The following is an 18,492-nucleotide window of genomic DNA, read 5'->3' as shown; positions in this document are numbered from 1 at the left end:
TAATAGATATCTGACAATCCTAATAGAAGCTTTCATGTGTGAAGCCTTGGGATGTTGCATCAATTGACTAAGACACTGAACAACAAAGCTGATATCAGGTCTAATCACTGTTAAGTATAACAATCTCCCTATAAGTTTTTAATATTGTCACGACCCAAAGTACATCCAGTCGTAACATGGCATATAGGACCTCGAGAGACCCAATACAAGCCACTTAGCATACACATACAAGATAATAGAATCTTAAAGAGTTCAAAAGACATATTTGAATCATAAAGAGTTTCATCAAAAACGGAAGTCTAACATAAGTCTCAAAGCCACTTTCCACTATTGGAAAGTGATTGAGACGTAACCCATACATCACAATATGAAAAGAAAAGATTTGAAAGCAATAAAGAATCTTGGTCCTCGGAACATGACGACTCATCAATCTTCAATGTCTATATGGGATCACTGGTCACGAGTGTGCGGAATGGAAGCGTCGGACCCTACATTAGTGAAACAATGTAGGCACAAGTATGCATTAATACATGGAATGCACCTTTATGATAACAATGCATAAAGAGTTATGAAATCTTGCTAAAAGGGACTTTATATGACATGCAATGATCAAGCTAAATCATAAAATAACATGTTAGAAGACATAAGTCGAAATCATGGTCAATGCAAGCTAAACATCTTTAAAACACATTTGAGATACTTCTAGAAGTAACCTTAGTTCATTCTTGTGGGATGTTTGCCATTAACTGACATAGACCATGTGAGCTATAACATGGAATCTAGTGTCTATTCCACATCGAAAAGAATGTCTATTCCACATCAAAAAGAGATGTCCTTACTTGCCAAGGTAAGAACCATAAACTTCTAGCCTAGGTGGATCCACTAGCTAATCTCTATCTAAGACAACCTATGGTGACACATAGTTATGTGATAGGGAGATTGCTACTAGAAACCCAACCTCAACTATGGGAGAACTTCCATCTTGATATCCTCTCGGTGCTAATTAAGCATAAATCCCATGGAATAGTCATTAATCTTAACTTATCTTATTATCCATGGAAGGGCACATGAAGTAGCCAATCAAAGCTAGAATTCATTAGAGCCAATCCTAGGTGAGAAAACCTTTCAACGTTAATGAATCATTTATGTGAGCAAATCCTTTCACAATAACTTCATATGTGAGAAATCCTTTCACAACAACAATTCATAAAGAAACATGCATATCTTCATAAATTCATCTTTCATATTTCAAAAGCTTCATCATATAATCAAAATCCAGGAAATTATGGATCATGCATGGGTTCGATTGCATTGAACTTAAAAACATGTAGTTATCTCAATTCATGCATAAAAATACATAAAACAATCAATTGGATTATAATTGAGAGCAACCCATGAAATTGAATAAAATCCTAATTTCAATTGGAGAACTCTAACTTGTAATATTGGAGAATTTAGGAACCTTATGGAGGAAAGAACTCCACAGATGAATACTATCATACCTTGATGTCAAAAACCCCCAATCAATGGTAAATTTGGAGACTTGATCCTGAAACCCTAGACTAGTTTATCAAACATATCAAACCTATTTAAGAATGACAAGAAGGTACATCTATTAATTGCATGTGTAGATTTTGGCCTATTCAAGAATGACAAGAAACAACATGCATTAATTAGTTTTTGTACATTTCGGGTTACCTAAAATGTTAACAATAACATACTTTTTGCAGTCTTCCAACTGGGATCTTTGAAGGGTAGGATGTAAATAGATCTTACCTCTACCTTCGTAAGTCAGAGACTGAAAAACTCTCGATTCAAAAGGAAAGTACCTAGGATACAAAAGAAATGCAACAATAAGAGGTTACCTAAATGTTACTGATGGTAATCGTCCGTAAAATACAATAAGTTAAATACATTTATGTATAGTTGGCACATCACTTCGTTTGAGTTGGGTGTTGGTCTGCAACCATAGCAGGATTAGAGCAACAACAAAATACATGTTTTATCGCAAATACTTCTTAACTAAATCAATCTACAAAGAAAATAAAAACAACATTCAGCTGCAAAATTCTCTTTTGTATTCAGATTGCATAACGACAATCAGAAGAAGCTCAGCTCAAAAACATAAAAAATTGAATTGTATCGCAACTTCAAGAAACATGAGAAATTGTAGCTATAACTTGTAGAACAACCTTGAATTCCTTAAAATACCTACAGAAATAACCTATTATAATCAAGAAACTCGCCAAGAAACTATATACTCAAGTGAAATCCTCACTAACCACATAACTGAAAAGTAGCAATAAGATGATTTTCAGTTCACTCGAGTAGCCAAACATTTCTAGATATGATTGCACAAGTGTATAAACAAATTTGTAACAATGAATACGATTTAATTTTCTGACAGTTCTTCCCTCATTTCAAACAAATCATACTAATTACTCCCAAATGCCAAAAAAAAAAAACAATCAAACCATTTAAAGACAAAAACATAAAGCACCTGTAACAATTAGCAAAGTTCATAAAAAAAATTCAATTACAATACTTAGAAACCAGTAGAACACGAATTGAAAATATTGATTCTTAATTTCAGCTTCAATTCTACAAAATTTGAAACAAGTAGAAATAGAAATTACTTAACAGATCATATATATAAATATATCAAAATTTATTAAAAACTCGAAGAGATTTAACTCGAAGCTCCAATTCTCCTTCAAAAATTCATACTAAGAACAATTCTTCTTTCACACACACATACACTATCATAGAAGGTTGTGAACGTGTGAAAATTTCAGAAATTTCTCAAACTTGTGAGAAATACCAAAATCCTACCTGAAACGAAGTTGATGAAGCAAGATCTTCTTGCTCCGAAGCAAACTAGTAATGGATGACCCACTTCTCAATGGACTCTTCGTTCAAGACCTTCCGACGATAACCCACACACCACCTCTTCCTTATATGCCGAGAAGAAACCTTGTTTTCTTTCCATTTCCTGAAAAAATCAAAATCCCAAAATATTTTTCAACCAAACAGATAGCTTAAGGGTTAGCATGAATGAAATTTCTAGGTCATAAATTGACTAATCACATAAGAGAGTAGAATCTAGAAAGGGCACTTAGCTGAAGAGATGGAGTAAAATTCTTTAAGAATGAAATTTAGGTCTCTGTTTCTATTTTTTTCTAGTAATTACTCCTTAATATCGACAATGTCTTCCAATAATAGCATTACAATCAAAATGGTATATCATAACAAACCCCTTAAACCCTATTATCAAGAACCCTAATCCCCTTTTCCAAACCAAAACACATCATTATCCAAAAAAGAAAAAAAAAACTAATCAGATCTCGTCTTCATGAAGAAGCATATTGGGAATGCCTTTATTGAAAGGAAATTTCCGGCCAGTCTCTGGACAAACCAAGGCACCCTCTTCAAGATGAAGCTCAAGAAGGGCATGATGAAACTTCTAAACAAAATCATCTAAGTCGAACAGAGCAACATCAATATTTCAGGCAGTTCGGCGTAACCCATAGTTCTAGAAGCTTCCACCAGTTCCTTCCATTCAACCTTAAGGAACATGTTCTTGAGAAAATCAATATTAAAATCAACCTCCCTCTCTACCCATTTCACAACCTCGATCTTCAACAGAAATCCATTCGCGACTTCCTTGATGTTGGATGATAATATATTGTGAGTTAGCAGCCTCTTTTGGAAGTTGGAAAGAATTTGCTAATGCGAGGAACTTCTGATTTTATAGGCCTTGGACGGCGCCGGAGAAATTGATTTTCAGTCGTTTACGGAGGAATCTTATAATTTTAGCAAAAAATGATACTATATCCCATAGTAGTCTTATTTTTTAGAAATTGGTGGAAAATTATATTGGGGGGGGGGGGGGGGGGGGGAGGGACTCTAATTGCAATTTTTTTTTATAAGAATTAATACGACACACTTATAAAGAGTTGTTTTTTGACTTATAAATATAGCACAATTTAAAGTGTGACTATATATATAAATAAGTGTTGACAATTGCTCTATGATTTGGCAACGCTTAATAAGTGTAGCGTATAACTTTAAAAAGCACACTTTCAAAGTGTTGCCAATATTTTTGTCGCCAAAAGCTGGATATAAAGGTCACACTTTAAAAGTGTGCTCTTAGATACTTTTTGCAACACTTTTTAAGCGTTCTCTAGAATTAGTGTTGCCATAGGCCAAATTTGTTGTATTGAGAATAGCCAATCCTAGGTGAGAAAACCTTTCAACCTTATGAATCATTTATGTGAGAAAATCCATTCACAATAACTTAATATGTGAGAAATCCTTTCACAACAACAATTCATAAAGAAACATGCATATCTTCATAAATTCATCTTTCATATTTCAAAAGCTTCATCATATGATCAAAATCTAGAAAATTATGGATCATGCATGGGTTCAATTGAATTGAAGTTAAAAACATGTAGTTATCTCAATTCATGCATAAAAATACATAAAACAATCAATTGGATCACAATTGAGAGCAACCCATGAGATTATTAATAAAACCCTAATTTCAATTGGAGAACTCTACCTTGTAATATTGGAGAATTTAGGAACCGTACGGAGGAAAGAACTCCATAGGTGAATACTATCATATCTTGATGTCAAAAACCCCCAATCAATGGTGAATTTGGAGACTTGATCCTGAAATCCTAGACTTCTTCTTCAACCTTTAGAGAGAGAAATTTTGGGGGAAGAACTTGGTTAACTTCTGGGATTTTAGGATAATGAGTTCAATTAGGTAATTTGGGGGTTAAAAACGTTTATATAGGGCCAAGGGTAGAGTTAAATCAATTATGAAATTACCCAAAAGCCCTTAAAATAAAATTGCCGAACCTTCACTGATGGTTCAGACCTATAGTCTGTAGGTCCTTCTACGGATCGTCCTGGTCAACCGTAGGTGTGGTTCAGGGACTTGTTTTTAGACCTTCAAACTAAGCGGCCCATGTACGGTTGGTAGGTCTACCTACAGACCGTGCATGGCCACCGTAGGTCCTAAAAACTTCCAAAAAATTTACTTCTTTTTTCCTTGTCACTTCCGCATGCCACCTATGACCCATAAGTGCTCTTACCAACCGTAGGTGGGAGCCGTAGGTCACACCTAAAACCCAGAAATTGCATTTTCTATTCTTCTAAAATCTGAGGTGTTACAAATATCTCCATGGACCGGGCAAATATCCTATCATAATTATCACCAATATGTTTATCAAATCCAACAATGATGCACTTGAGAGTAAGCTCCATGGGAGATTGATGTTTGCGGAATCAAGACACAACTTCTGATGCAAGTTTCTATGATCGTACAATAGTTTAGTAACCCAACCAAGGGTTGGGGTCGAGTCCCAAGAGAGTGGCGTAAGAATTAGTGGTTAATGGCAAAAGTGCTAAAGCTATTCGTAGCTAAAGACTTTGGTGAATGAAAACATCACAAATTAAAAAGGGTGACACAAGCGTCAAATATGAAATGGGGGTTTGTAAGCAAGAAACAACCAAAACAGTGAGAATAAGGAAAAATACAAGTATGGAGATGGGATTCTTGGGATGTGATAAGAATATGAGATAGACTAAAATCATTGGGTACATGCTTTTGATATTAAATTCATTCAGTATTTGTGACTAGGCTAGACTTTAAGGGGGTTAAGCTCTCTCTCGAGCAACTTACCCCGTTTCAAATGCGTTCCTCTCGGAAACCCACTTGTCGCATGAAGAACAACCTCCACCTTAACCCACTCACTCCCTCGAGCTGAGTGTGTGGACATGGAACTAAGGTTCACTCTCTCGAGCTAAACCTCATATCGACCCACTCACACTGGCCATCAATTTAGTGGTCTTAGTTTTATGACTTCTCTCTCTTGCAAGCCGAAAACACTTGAATAAACTTGTATTTGCAACTACAAATTCACTAAATTCATCCACAATCACTAAACGAAATCACATTTAAACTACAAATAGACTATCAGCAAGCAAGACCCAATAACTAATCTAACCCATATTCACAAAATCACACCCCAAGAATTGGCGTTTTAGCTACGCATGTAAAAGAGATAAAGACGTATACCAATATCAATTCCATCAATGGGTATGCAAGATTAAGTCTTAAAACAAGCCAAGAGTGGAGAACCCAAGAGACCCAAGTCCAATTCCTTGAATTTGAAACCCTTTGAAAGATCCAAGTTCTTCAAAATGCTCTCCAACACTTAGAGAGAATGTTAGCAAAACTCTGTCTCAAACTTAATAATCTAAAAACAAGATAAAATAAGGTAACATTCTCCCCTAAGAATAAAACTGAACTAGTATTTATAGTTTTCAGAAAATATGCTCCGAAGGATCTTTCAGTGACGTTACTGGGAATCGCTGATGCATTCGGCGATCCGCCCTTTGGTCTACTTCGTCGTCTTTCATCATTTGCCTTCAATATCTTTGTGTCCTGGATAATTGGGCCATGTAGCACTACTTCGCGGAGTCACTCGATGATACGCCGACTGCTCTTTTCATTGCCGATTTGCTCCTTTCCTTCAGGGCTCAGCACACTGGAACAAAAGGCGAATATGCGATCTATTGGCAATTCGCCGAATGGGTTCGGCGATTTACAGATCTTCATTTCTTCATTCTTTTAGCTTCTTTTGCTCCTTTTTGCTCGATAGAGTCCATGCTTTCCCTCAAACATAAACCTCTTGTTAATAGCACCTTTATAAAAAATGCTAATCACCAAATCCCGGATCCTTCCCCCCCCACCATCTTCCAATCCTTAGCTACTAGACTCAAAGCCATCCAAACCAAAAATTCTGTCCCCATGGACATAATCTCCCCTATCATTACTACTAGATAAGGATACCCCTCTATAACTTTTCATGAAGAGGATTTCATGCAAAAAATGCCGGGAAGATGTAAATACACTCTGGTAGGTAAATTTACTAATGCTATGCCCAAGATGGAGGTCATTAGAAAGAGTTTCGTTGCTCAAACTCAGCTCACTGGAGGGGTTAAGATTGAACATTTCAACTCAAGGCATATTTATATCGATTTGGATAATGAGGCTGATCATATTTCAGTCTGGACAAAACAGAAGATGTTCATTGCAGGCCATCCTATGAAGCTACAGGTGTGGACTCCTACATTTAAACCTGCTGAGGAAACTCCTATCATGCCAATCTGGATCACCCTACCCGAGCTCCCATGGCATTGCTATTATATGGACATCCTCACTCCATTGCTGTCCCCAATTGGTAAGGCCTTATATCTGGACTCTGCAACTATGCAAAAAACCAGGGGCAGTGTGGCAAAAGTAAGAGTCCAAATAGACATCACTAAAGAAAGACCTCAACATGTGTGGCTAGGCTTCGCGGAAAAAGATCCCTCTCTAGGTAAGTGGCAAATCATAGAATTTGAAGATGTTCCCTCTTATTGTCTATACTGTAAGCACCAGGGCCATGTTCTTGGAGAATGTCCAGTGAAGGAAAGGGATGAAGTAATAAAACAAAGGAAGGAGCTGGAAGCAAACAAGAAAGGTTATGAGAAACCGCCAAACCTGAACTCAAAAAATAATCAGCAGCATGAGGAAAGTATGGAAAAGTTTCAATCGAATAGGCAAAACAATGCTAGCAGGCCAACTGAAGTTGCTGTCACACACAAAGAGGAACAATGGCAAATACAAACCAGGAAGAAAAACAACAATAACCAACAAAATCAGGATCCATGTAAGACTCAAAATTCTCAGGTGCAGACGCAGCAAGTCCAAACAGCTCACACTCAACAGACTATCCAGAAAACAGGTATGAATTCTAAAACTCCTGTGATCGAAATTGAGGAATCTGGTGATCAGATTCCTATACCCCCATCCCTTGTGATTGTTGATGTTGAGAATTTTGGTGTTGAAAATGAGGTCCCATCCCCTGCAACCCCCCTGTTTGTAGCTGCTGAAGTTTTCGGAGGGAGGGTGGTAGTAGAGGAGAAAAACACTAACTTGCAGGAAGGGGTACCTAAGGGGAGGGAAATGTCTCATGTTTTGCATGAGAACCAAATGGCTGACCCTAGGAATGACCTTCCAGCCCCTGCGACCACTACAAGTGTTGCCCAACAGCATCAAAAACAGGTACAACACAGTACTGAAGGAAGTCAGCAGGTACATATCAGTAGGAAAGAGGATAATCAGCCCAAGGGCTCGATGGCAAAGGATATGGGAAACAAAGCAAGCTACAGTAAACAGGTGGAAACCCCCAAGAGGAAGAATAAGCCAAGCAAGAAGAAGAGGGAAGCTATTAAGAAGAAGCAAGCTGAGCAACATCACCAAGAACAGACTCAAAATGGCAATAATGAGGAAGGAATAAACCCTTGTAAAAAATTCATCATGGTGGAGCAAGTTATGGATGTGATTCCTCTCAGAGCCCAATACAGCACCCCCACTCCGGGAAAACCTCCTGATCAGGCCAAAGTGACTGTAAGAGATGAGTATGAGGTGGAAATTTCTGAAGATGAAATAGAAGAACATAATCCACTTGACAATGCACACGATGAAGATGATGAGACTAGTGAACTCTTCATCAAAGCGTTTAGCCCCAACAATGATACAGAATTTGACAAGGAGCTGCAACAAGTTACCAACAAACAGGGACTTTCTCCCAGAGGCCTGCATTTGGAAAGATTACCTCTCAAAAAATCATCCTCAACCACTCCTGTAACAGCAGGGAGACCAAACACTAGACTTTTTACCTCGAAATCATCCCAATGATTAGTACAATTATATGGAATGTGCGAGGTATCAATACCCAAGGTGTTATAGAAAGACTCAAGAATCTCAAAAACATACATCATGTATCTATGATTGCCACTTTGGAACCTTTCTCAGACCAAGCCCATATAAACATGTTTAAAAGTATGCTTGCCATGGATAATGCTATTAGTAATGTCAATGGTAAAATTTGGTTATTTTGGATAAATGATATAGCTTGCAAGGTTCTGGAAACTGATGACCAACAGATTACTTGTGAAATCAACCACACTGAAGCTCCTGAAACTTACATCAAGACCTTTGTGTATGCCAAATGCAAAGATTATCTCAGAAGGCCCCTTTGGTACAGGTTACTTCATTATGCAGATAATAGAAATGCCACCCCTTGGTACACTGTTGGAGATTTCAATGTTATAACAGATACTGATGAAAAGCTGGGAGGCATTCCTTACAATATGAGAAAAAGTATTGAATTCATTGGAGTCATTGAAGCTTGTGGACTCATGGACTTGGGGTTTAATGGGCCTAAATTCACTTGGTCTAATCAAAGGGGGATAAATTTCAGAATTTGGAAAAGGTTGGACAGAGCTATGGTTAATGATAGGTGGTTGCAAATCATGCCTCACACTAACATTACCCACCTACCCTCTGTGGGGTCTGACCACTGCCCACTCCTGATGGAAATGACGGTTAGACCAGAGAATCACATTAAATATTTTAGATTTCTTAATTGCTGGGCTGATCAACCTGCATTTGCAGAGACAGTTACCAACTGCTGGAACAGGCCTACAAAGGACACCCCATGTGGACCTTCCATCTGAAAATGAAGAGACTTGCCTCTACTCTCAGTGCTTGGTCTAAAATGTAGTTTGGGGACATTTATGCAAAGGTCAGAGATTTTGAGGAAAGAGTCAGGCTGGCAGAAGAGGACCTTATTCACAACAATACTGAAGAACAGAGAACAAAACTTCATGGTATTAATGCTGAATATATCAAATTCATGAAGTTGGAATATTCTATTCTTAAACAAAAGACTCAGCTACAGTGGTTTAAAGAGGGTGATGGTAACTCTAATTACTTTCATGCTTTGATTAGAGGAAGAAGGAGAAGGTTGTTTATCCACAAAATCCTCAAGGACAATGATGAATGGGTACAGGGTGATGATCACATTGCACAGGCTGCCTGTGAGCATTTCCAGAACATCTTTACAGGAGAGGAGAAGCGTATTGATGAAATCCCCATGGAGTGCATTCCCAGAATTATTACGCAGGAGCAAAATGATAGGATGAAGGAGTTACCAACTTTGGATGAGCTGAAAGAGGTGGTCCAATCCTTGAATCCCAATTCAGCTGCTGGACCTGATAGAATGAATGGGTGCTTTTTTCAGAAGTGCTGGAGTATTATAAACAAGGACCTGCTGGCAGTCATTCACTCCTTTTTCAGTGGCCACCTGCTTCCTAAGTATTTTTCACATACTTGCCTAGTCTTGCTCCCTAAAGTGAGTAATCCTAATAAATTATCGGAGTTTCGACCAATTAGCTTGAGTAATGTCACAAACAAAATTATTTCTAAGCTATTGTGCCTCAGATTGGCTCCCATCTTGCCTAGTCTGATTTCTCCTAATCAGTCAGGTTTTGTTAAGGGAAGGAGTATTTCAGAGAACATTATGTTAGCTCAAGAAATTATTCACCAAATCAAAAAACCTACCATTGGAAGCAATGTAGTGATCAAACTTGATATGGCAAAAGCCTACGACAGGGTGTCTTGGTCTTATACCTGTCTAATCCTTCGAAAGATGGGGTTTGACGAAGTCTTCATAGACATGGTGTGGAGAATTATGGCAAACAATTGGTATTCTATCATTATTAATGGCAAGAGGCATGGTTTTTTCCACTCCACTAGAGGCCTAAAGCAGGGTGATCCCCTATCCCCTGCCCTATTTATTTTAGGTGCTGAGGTGCTGTCGAGATCCTTGAACAGATTGCATCATAATCCTCATTACCATGGCTTCCATATAGAGAGGAGGGGGCCCCAGATTAATCACCTGAGCTTCGCTGATGACATTATTATTTTCACGTCTGGGAGGAAGCACTCTCTTAAGCTCATTATTCATACATTGGCTACTTATGAGAGGGTATCTGACCAGCTTATTAACAAAGCAAAAAGCCACTTCATGCTGCACTCTAGTGCCTTCAGAACCACCTGCGACAGGATAGAAAAATATACAGGTTTCCACCAAAAAGAAACTCCTCTTACTTATCTAGGATGCCCTTTATTTGTTGGCAGGCCTAAGATAATTTATTTCTCGGAACTGATCAGCAAGGTAGTGAACAAAATTGCAGGATGGTAGTCCAAATTATTGAGTTTTGGGGGCAAAGTAACCTTGATTAAGCATGTGTTACAATCACTCCCCATTCACATTCTTGCAGCTACCTCCACACCCTCCACTGTTATGAAGCAAATTCAAGGTATTATGGCTGATTTTTTCTGGGGATGGAGGAATGACAAGAAAAAATACCATTGGTCCTCTTGGAAAAACGTAAGTTTCCCTTATGATGAAGGAGGAATTGGAGTTCGACTTATGAATGATGTGTGTCAAGTATTCCAATTCAAGCAATGGTGGACATTTAGATCCAACCAAACACTTTGGGGGGAATTTTTAAGGGCAAAGTATTGTCAAAGATCCCATCCTATAAGTAAAAAATGGGACACAGGAGAATCCCAAGCTTGGAGATTGATGATGAAGAATAAACATACTGTGGAGAGCAATATTCAATGGAAAATCAGAAGTGGATCCTGTTCCTTTTGGTGGGATAACTGGTTAGGAGTGGGGCCATTAGCGCATTATACCTCGAACAGCAACAAGTTTAACAATGATTCAGTTTCGAAATTTATTGAAGATGGACATTGGAACATACCTAAGGTGCTACGGGTAGCTCCTCCGAGCCAGGTACACCATATTTTATCCATGCAGCTACAGCTCCAGCAGGAACTGCCTGATCAGGCAGTGTGGAAGCTCAACACCACTGGCCTATTTTCTGTCTCGTCTGCATGGAACAGTATTAGAGAAAAAAGAGAAAAAACCAAGATCAACAATAGGGAGTTTGAGGAAACAATTAGGAAATCTGAGGAGGAACTTATGACAAACAACACTGAAGCTCTTCGACAAGAATTACATCAGATGAATGCGACTTACATTAGGTATTTGAAATTGGAAGAATCTATCCTTAAACAAAAGACAGAACTATAATGGTTTCAGGAAGGAGATGCTAATACAAAATACTTTCATGCTTTGATGAGAGGTAGGAGGAGGAGACTATTTCTACATAAGATTTGTATTGAAAATGAGGCGTGGATACAACGTGAGGAACAAATTGCTCAGGGATCATGTGATTATTATCAACACCAATTTACTGGACAAAATGATAGAATAGATGAAAGAATCCTGCAATTTATTCCAACAATAATCACTCCTGATCAGAATGAGATGCTGCAAGCAGTGCCTACTATAGATGATCTCAGACGGGTTGTGTTTTCTATGAATCCCTATTCAGCAGCTGGTCCAGATGGTATTGGGGTTAAATTTTATCAAGCCTGCTGCAGTATAATTGAAGAAGACTTATTGGTTGCTGTACAATCCTTCTTCTATGGTCATATTATGCCTAAGTTCATGTCTCATGCATGTCTAGTTTTACTTCCTAAAACCGAGATGCCTTCCAGATTTACTGACCTTAGACCTATTAGCCTTAGTAATTTTACAAATAAGATTATTTCCAAAGTGTTGAGCATGCGATTGGCTACTGTTTTGCCCCTATTGTTATCAGCCAATCAGTCAGGGTTTGTCAGAGGTAGAAGCATAACATAAAGTATCATGTTGGCACAAGAGATTACTCATAGTATTTAAAAACCACAGATTGGAAATAATGTGGTGATCAAACTTGATATGACCAAGGCATATGATAGAGTGTCTTGGTCATTTACATGTTTGGTCCTAAGGAGATTTGGTTTTGGGGAATGTTTATTGACTTAGTTTGGAGAATAATGAGTAACAATTGGTACTCTATTATCATTAATGGTCACAGACAAGGTTTCTTTCACTCTACTAGAGGGCTTAAGCAAGGTGATCTTTTATCCCCTGCCCTATTTAGTTTAGGAGCAGAGGTATTGACAAGGATGCTTAACTCTCTACATCAGATTCCAAGCTATAAAGGTTTCTTTATGGAACCTAAGGGACCTCAGATCAATTATTTCAGTTTTGCAGATGATATCATTATATTTGCTTCTACAGACAGACAATCCCTGAAACATATTATGGATACTTTGAAGGAATATGAACAGACTTCAGGACAACTTATTAACAGAGGAAAGAGTCACTTTATGGTCCCAGACAATACACCTCAGGACATTCTACATACCATTCATGAAGTTACTAGTTTCTCTTAGAAAACTAGTCCTATTACTTATTTGGGATGTCCCTTATCTATTGGTAGGCAAAGATAATTTATTGCTCCCATCTAGTGGAGAAGGTATCCAAAAAGATTTGTGGATGGCAGGCAAGGGTTTTGAGCTTTGGTGGCTGAATTACTTTGATCAAACATGCCTTGCAATCTATACCTATTCGTACTATGGCTGCAATTTCTCCTCCTAACACTACTATATTAAGTACATTGAGACCATTATTGCAGATTTTTTCTGGGGAAGGGATCAGGACAAAAGAAAATATCATTGGGCTTCTCTTGATACCATGAGTTTACCATGTACAGAAGGAGGGTTAGGGATAAGAAGACTATCAGATATTTGCATTTCTCTGTAATACAAACAATGGTGGACTTTCAGGTCAAAGGTGTCTTTATGGAGTCAATTTCTTAAATCCAAATATTGTCAAAGAGCTCATCTAGTGGCCAAGAAATTGGATACTGAACAGTCTTTGATGTGGAGATATATGATGAAGAACAAGGGTAAAGTGGAAGAGTATATAGGATGGAAAATCAATTCTGGCAGCTGCTCCTTTTGGTGAGATGATTGGCTAGGAGGGGGTGCTCTAGCTAATCATACTACTTCTATATCAAGTCTCAATAATGCTACAATTGCTCATTTTGTAGTAAATAGACAATGGAATGAAAGGAAGCTGAGGCAACAAGTTCCACCCTTACTCATTCCTTCCATTTTAGATACTAAATTTCAGTTTGTGCAGGGAATTCCAGTCACTGCAGTATGGAAACATACAGAATCTAGAAATTTTACTTGTACATTTGCATGGGATATTTGCAGAAGTAAAAAAGACACTGCTGTTCTTAACTCTCACATTTGGCATAAATATATACCATTCAAAATGTCTTTTCTATTATGGAGAGCAATACGACATAAAATACCAACCAATGAAATGTTAGCCAATTTTGGAGTGGAACCAGTGCGATGTTACTGTTATATTAAGCAGGGATGGGATGAAGTGGATCATATCTTTATTCAAGGGCATTTTGTAGCACATATTTGGAAATATTTTGCAGGCAGTTTGGGTATTAATTGTCAACAGTCTTCTCTGATTAATCAACTGATGTGCTGGAGGAATATTAAAGGGAAGAATGAAGCTCATACGACACTCTTATAGACTCTTCCTATAGTAATTTGCTGGAATTTATGAAAGAACAGATGCTCAGCCAAATATGGAGGAAAGAAATCCAGTATCCTTAAAGTAAAATATCTGATTTTCAAAGATATGTTATTAATTCTTAAGTCTGGTTTTCCTTACCTTCAGCTTCCAGTAACATGGTCAACAGTAGTGGATTGTATTGAACTTTGTAAACATGATACAAAGGTTACATTAGTTATGTGGAAAACTCCTCCTCTTAGTAGCTATAAATTGAATACAGATGGTAGTGCGTTATATAATCCTGGAAAAATTGGAGGAGGAGGCATCCTAAGAGATGATAGAGGGTACATTATCTATGCATTTGGTATACCATTTGGTGAAGGAACAAATGATCAAGCTGAGGTGCAAGCTGCCTGTTATGGTTTGAATTGGTGCATCCAACATGGTTACAATAATATCTTGTTAGAAGTTGACTCTAAATTACTAACCAAGTGGCTGTCGCAGATGTCTATTCCTCCTTGGAGGTTACGCAGGTATATACAGGAATTGGAATTAGTTGCTAACCCATGTGTATTCTTTCAATGTGTTCACACTTACGGGGAGGCTAATAATACAGCAGACCTTTTGGCTAAACATAGTCACAAAAATGATATTATACAACATTATTATACTCCTCAACAACTGCCCAGCAGTAAAAGGGAGCTATCTGTTAGAGAAAATGGGAGTACAAAATTTCAGAAGAAAAAAGTTGAAAAAGATCAAATACCCACGTTGATCATTGAAGTCGACAACAAGGAAGGCAATGCTAATAACATTATTAGCTTTGCTTTTCAGTGAAGTCGAAGGAATAGGAGCTCTAGGTGGTGTTTATCAATTGCAGCAAGAGGATTTATTTGCAGAACTAGAGAGCATATAATTACTAAACTTATTGCACTTGGATTCATGTGATACATTCTTTTCGAATGAGCTATATCGTTAGGTATAGTTGTTTGATTATGCCTAGTTCTTTTTTCTCTCCGTGTAAATGGAGAGTCTCCCTTATTTATGTATTATTAGTAACTTTGTATTAAGAGAGGAATCCTCTCTAGGTGCTTAGTTTAATATTACATCTTATTGTATAGGGTTGAGTCGACTAACCTTAGTAGGTAGGTCGACTCTTGACCCACCTTAGGATTAGAGACACGGTCTATGTCCCCCTCCTTGTATATTTTGAATTTTATATATGATAAGGCCTGGGGGTGTTGCTCAGCCCCTGACACCCTCAAGAGTCGTTCAAATATATATATAAAAAAATCTAAATCTTAAACCCTAAACCATAGCCCATAACCATTAATCCTAAGCCCTAAACCCTAAACCCAAACCCTAAACCTTAAATCCCAAACCATAAATCTTAAACCCTAAACCCAAAACCCTTAAGCCTAAACCCTAACCCTAAACCCTAAATCCTACACCTTAAATCCTAAACCCTATGATCAGGACATGGAAGGGACTGTTTCATTCCCAGTTACTTCTACAGGACACAACATCCATTTGGGTGTAACTCATCCTGCAGGGGCAAGAACAATGTATGAGGAAATCAATTCAATGCAGCCAATGAATTTAAATGAGCAATAGGCCAAAGATTAGATCACACAACAACAAACTTTAGAAAATTTATCTGAAGAAGATAAATCTTTGAATTTTTCCTTTGGAATTAAAAGGTAACTCAATGAGCCTAACTCCAACTTCTATTCCTTGTGTAATACAGGACACATCAAAATAGGACAAGCCAAATGAAAAATCTGGGCATGATTAGCAACAAATGAATGAACAAACAGGTCAAAGGCAACAGGCTAAAGGCAAAGAAGGGCAGTCAGGTATACCAATTAGGAAAAATATTAGTCAATCTGATGCTACTAACACTGAGGCTCATTTACACAATGTGGTAAATGAGCAAATCAATAGAACTGTTGAATTGTTGAAATAGGTAAACAAGCAGGTTCAAAAAGACAAAGAGGGCCAAAAGGATCAGAATAAGGACATAAATCAACAGGGAGGAACAAATGGACTTCAACAGGGCAACGATAGAGCCAACATGGTTTATTAGAACAACTTCCCTAAGATCTCCAACAATTATACTAGGTATAATCCTAATCTTCAGAGGAATAGAAATGCTACTCACCAAGATAACAATAATATAACTCAAGGCAATGTGAAACAACCAAACAATCAGCAACTTGGTCAGGCCCATAATAATGTTAAACAGGACATAGTTCCTAAACCTGTGCCTTTCACTATTGTCCAATCCTTTGCTGCTTATCTACGATATAACTAGTCCAAGAATGAAATCCCTATTGTGTTGGATAGTCCTGTATTTACCACAAGACAGGGGCTGCCTGTAGTACGGTTAGAAGAGGATGATTATAATATTAAACGTGTTGAAAGCTGTAAACACACCTTAGTGGGCAAATTCACCAACATCATGCCCATAATGGAGATCATTAGGAAAAGTTTTACCCTTCAGACTTAGCTAACTGAGGGAGTAAAAATAACTCATTATAACTCTAGACATGTGTATATTGATCTTGATAATGATAACTCTAGACATGTGTATACTGATCTTGATAATGAGTTTGATTATGTTACGATTTGAACTAAACAAAGAATGAGTATAGAAGGTCAATTGATGAGGATCCAAGCATGGATTCCTGAATTTACACCGGAAGAAGAAACCCCTATAGTCCCCATATGGGTAGCCTTACCTGAACTCCCATGGCATTATTATAACAAGGTCCTCTTGACGACTATTTTGAGCCCCATTGGTAAGGTTTTATATCTTAACTCACCTTTCTCTCAGAAGACTAGAGGCAGCATGGCCAGGGTGAAGATTCAAATTGATCTTACCAACAAAAGACCTCCCATGTTTGGGTGGGATTTAAGAATTCTAACCCAAACAAAGGAAGGTGGAAAAAAGTTCAATATGACGGAATCCCGGAGTATTGTATGTATTGCAAACACCAAGGGCATATGGATAATGTTTGTACTATCAAAATAAGAGATGAGGACTTGAAAAAAAGGAAAGAAATGGAAGCTGAAAAAAGGAACAAGACTAAGGGTGAGCAAGAGAAAGGAGACACTAAAATCATACAGGTTCATGACAGTGATATATCATGGGCAACTACAAGTTCACAAGTTCAGCAGCATCCAATTAAAAAGAGGGAGACTCATATACAAAATCAACATGAGCAGGAATTATTTGAACAAGAAGAAAAATGGCAGACTCATAAAAGAAAGCAAAACAAAATTCAGGAACAACCCAACCCCAAGGCTGCATGGAGACCTGTCTCACCTCAATATAAAGGAGCCAAAGACAACATGCAAAAGGAGCCAACACAATCAGGTATGCTAACTAAAATTCATACTCATAATAATTATATTAATTTAGAAATGCAGGAGCAACAAGACAAAGGCAATGCCGAGGAAGGCCACAACAACAAAACTTCAGGCCAAGAAATACATTAATTACAAGGGTCAGCGATGGATCCATCCCTATTAAATTTTCACAATAACATAAGTATGCAAGAAAAATAGGCTGCAGCCAGCACAAGCAACAAGACCACATGTATTGACTCAGTTCTCCCTATACCCCATTCCCCTTATACTAAATTTATTGAGAATGTTATAATGACTGATGAAGTTACTGGAGGTATGGATGGGAGGTGTAAGGATAATCCAACTAACTTGCAGGAAGGGGTTATCAAAGGGGGGAGTTTGACTCATGTTCTGCAAGAGGTTATTCACATTGACCATAGTATAGACCTTAGACCTCCTGCTACCACTACTCCAATGAAGAATACTCAGAATACTCCTAGAAAACACAACCAGATTCAAGGGGTCAACTCTGAGCAGGTCCAAAGGGATTCAGGTGTCAAGGAAGCAGAAAAGGGTGCTAAGGCTCAAATTTAGGAAGCTGGTAACAATTTGAAGGGTGCTGGTAACTCTCAGATTCAGCAGTTGTCAAGGGTTACTAGTGCTGAAGGTACTCCTAACAAACAACAATGGAGGGATAACAATATTGACACAGATGAGTAGCAACACCAACCTAGTAATGAGAACTCAGGGAAGCATACCAACAATAGATCACAAGGCAGACCAAGAAAGA

General features: G+C 37.9%; 1 protein-coding gene and 1 pseudogene across 1 annotated transcript; one reads left to right on the top strand and one right to left on the bottom strand.

Moving 5' to 3' along the window:
* Nucleotides 1–3,188: 3,188 nt before the first annotated feature.
* Nucleotides 3,189–5,277, bottom strand: LOC125863747 (multifunctional methyltransferase subunit TRM112 homolog A-like; annotated as a pseudogene).
* Nucleotides 5,278–8,916: 3,639 nt separating this feature from the next.
* On the top strand, nt 8,917–12,011 carry LOC125863746 (uncharacterized). The gene is made up of 3 exons (XM_049543763.1): nt 8,917–9,525; nt 9,630–10,989; nt 11,191–12,011. The coding sequence occupies exons 1-3, from the start codon at nt 8,917–8,919 to the stop codon at nt 12,009–12,011; spliced, it is 2,790 nt and encodes a 929-aa protein (XP_049399720.1).
* The last annotated feature ends 6,481 nt before the right edge of the window (nt 12,012–18,492 follow it).

Source organism: Solanum stenotomum, chromosome 5 (genome assembly GCF_019186545.1).
Source record: "Solanum stenotomum isolate F172 chromosome 5, ASM1918654v1, whole genome shotgun sequence".
Taxonomy (NCBI): Eukaryota; Viridiplantae; Streptophyta; class Magnoliopsida; order Solanales; family Solanaceae; genus Solanum; species Solanum stenotomum.
Note: the sequence above shows the minus strand (reverse complement) of the source record. Positions and strands in the feature narration are given on the sequence as shown.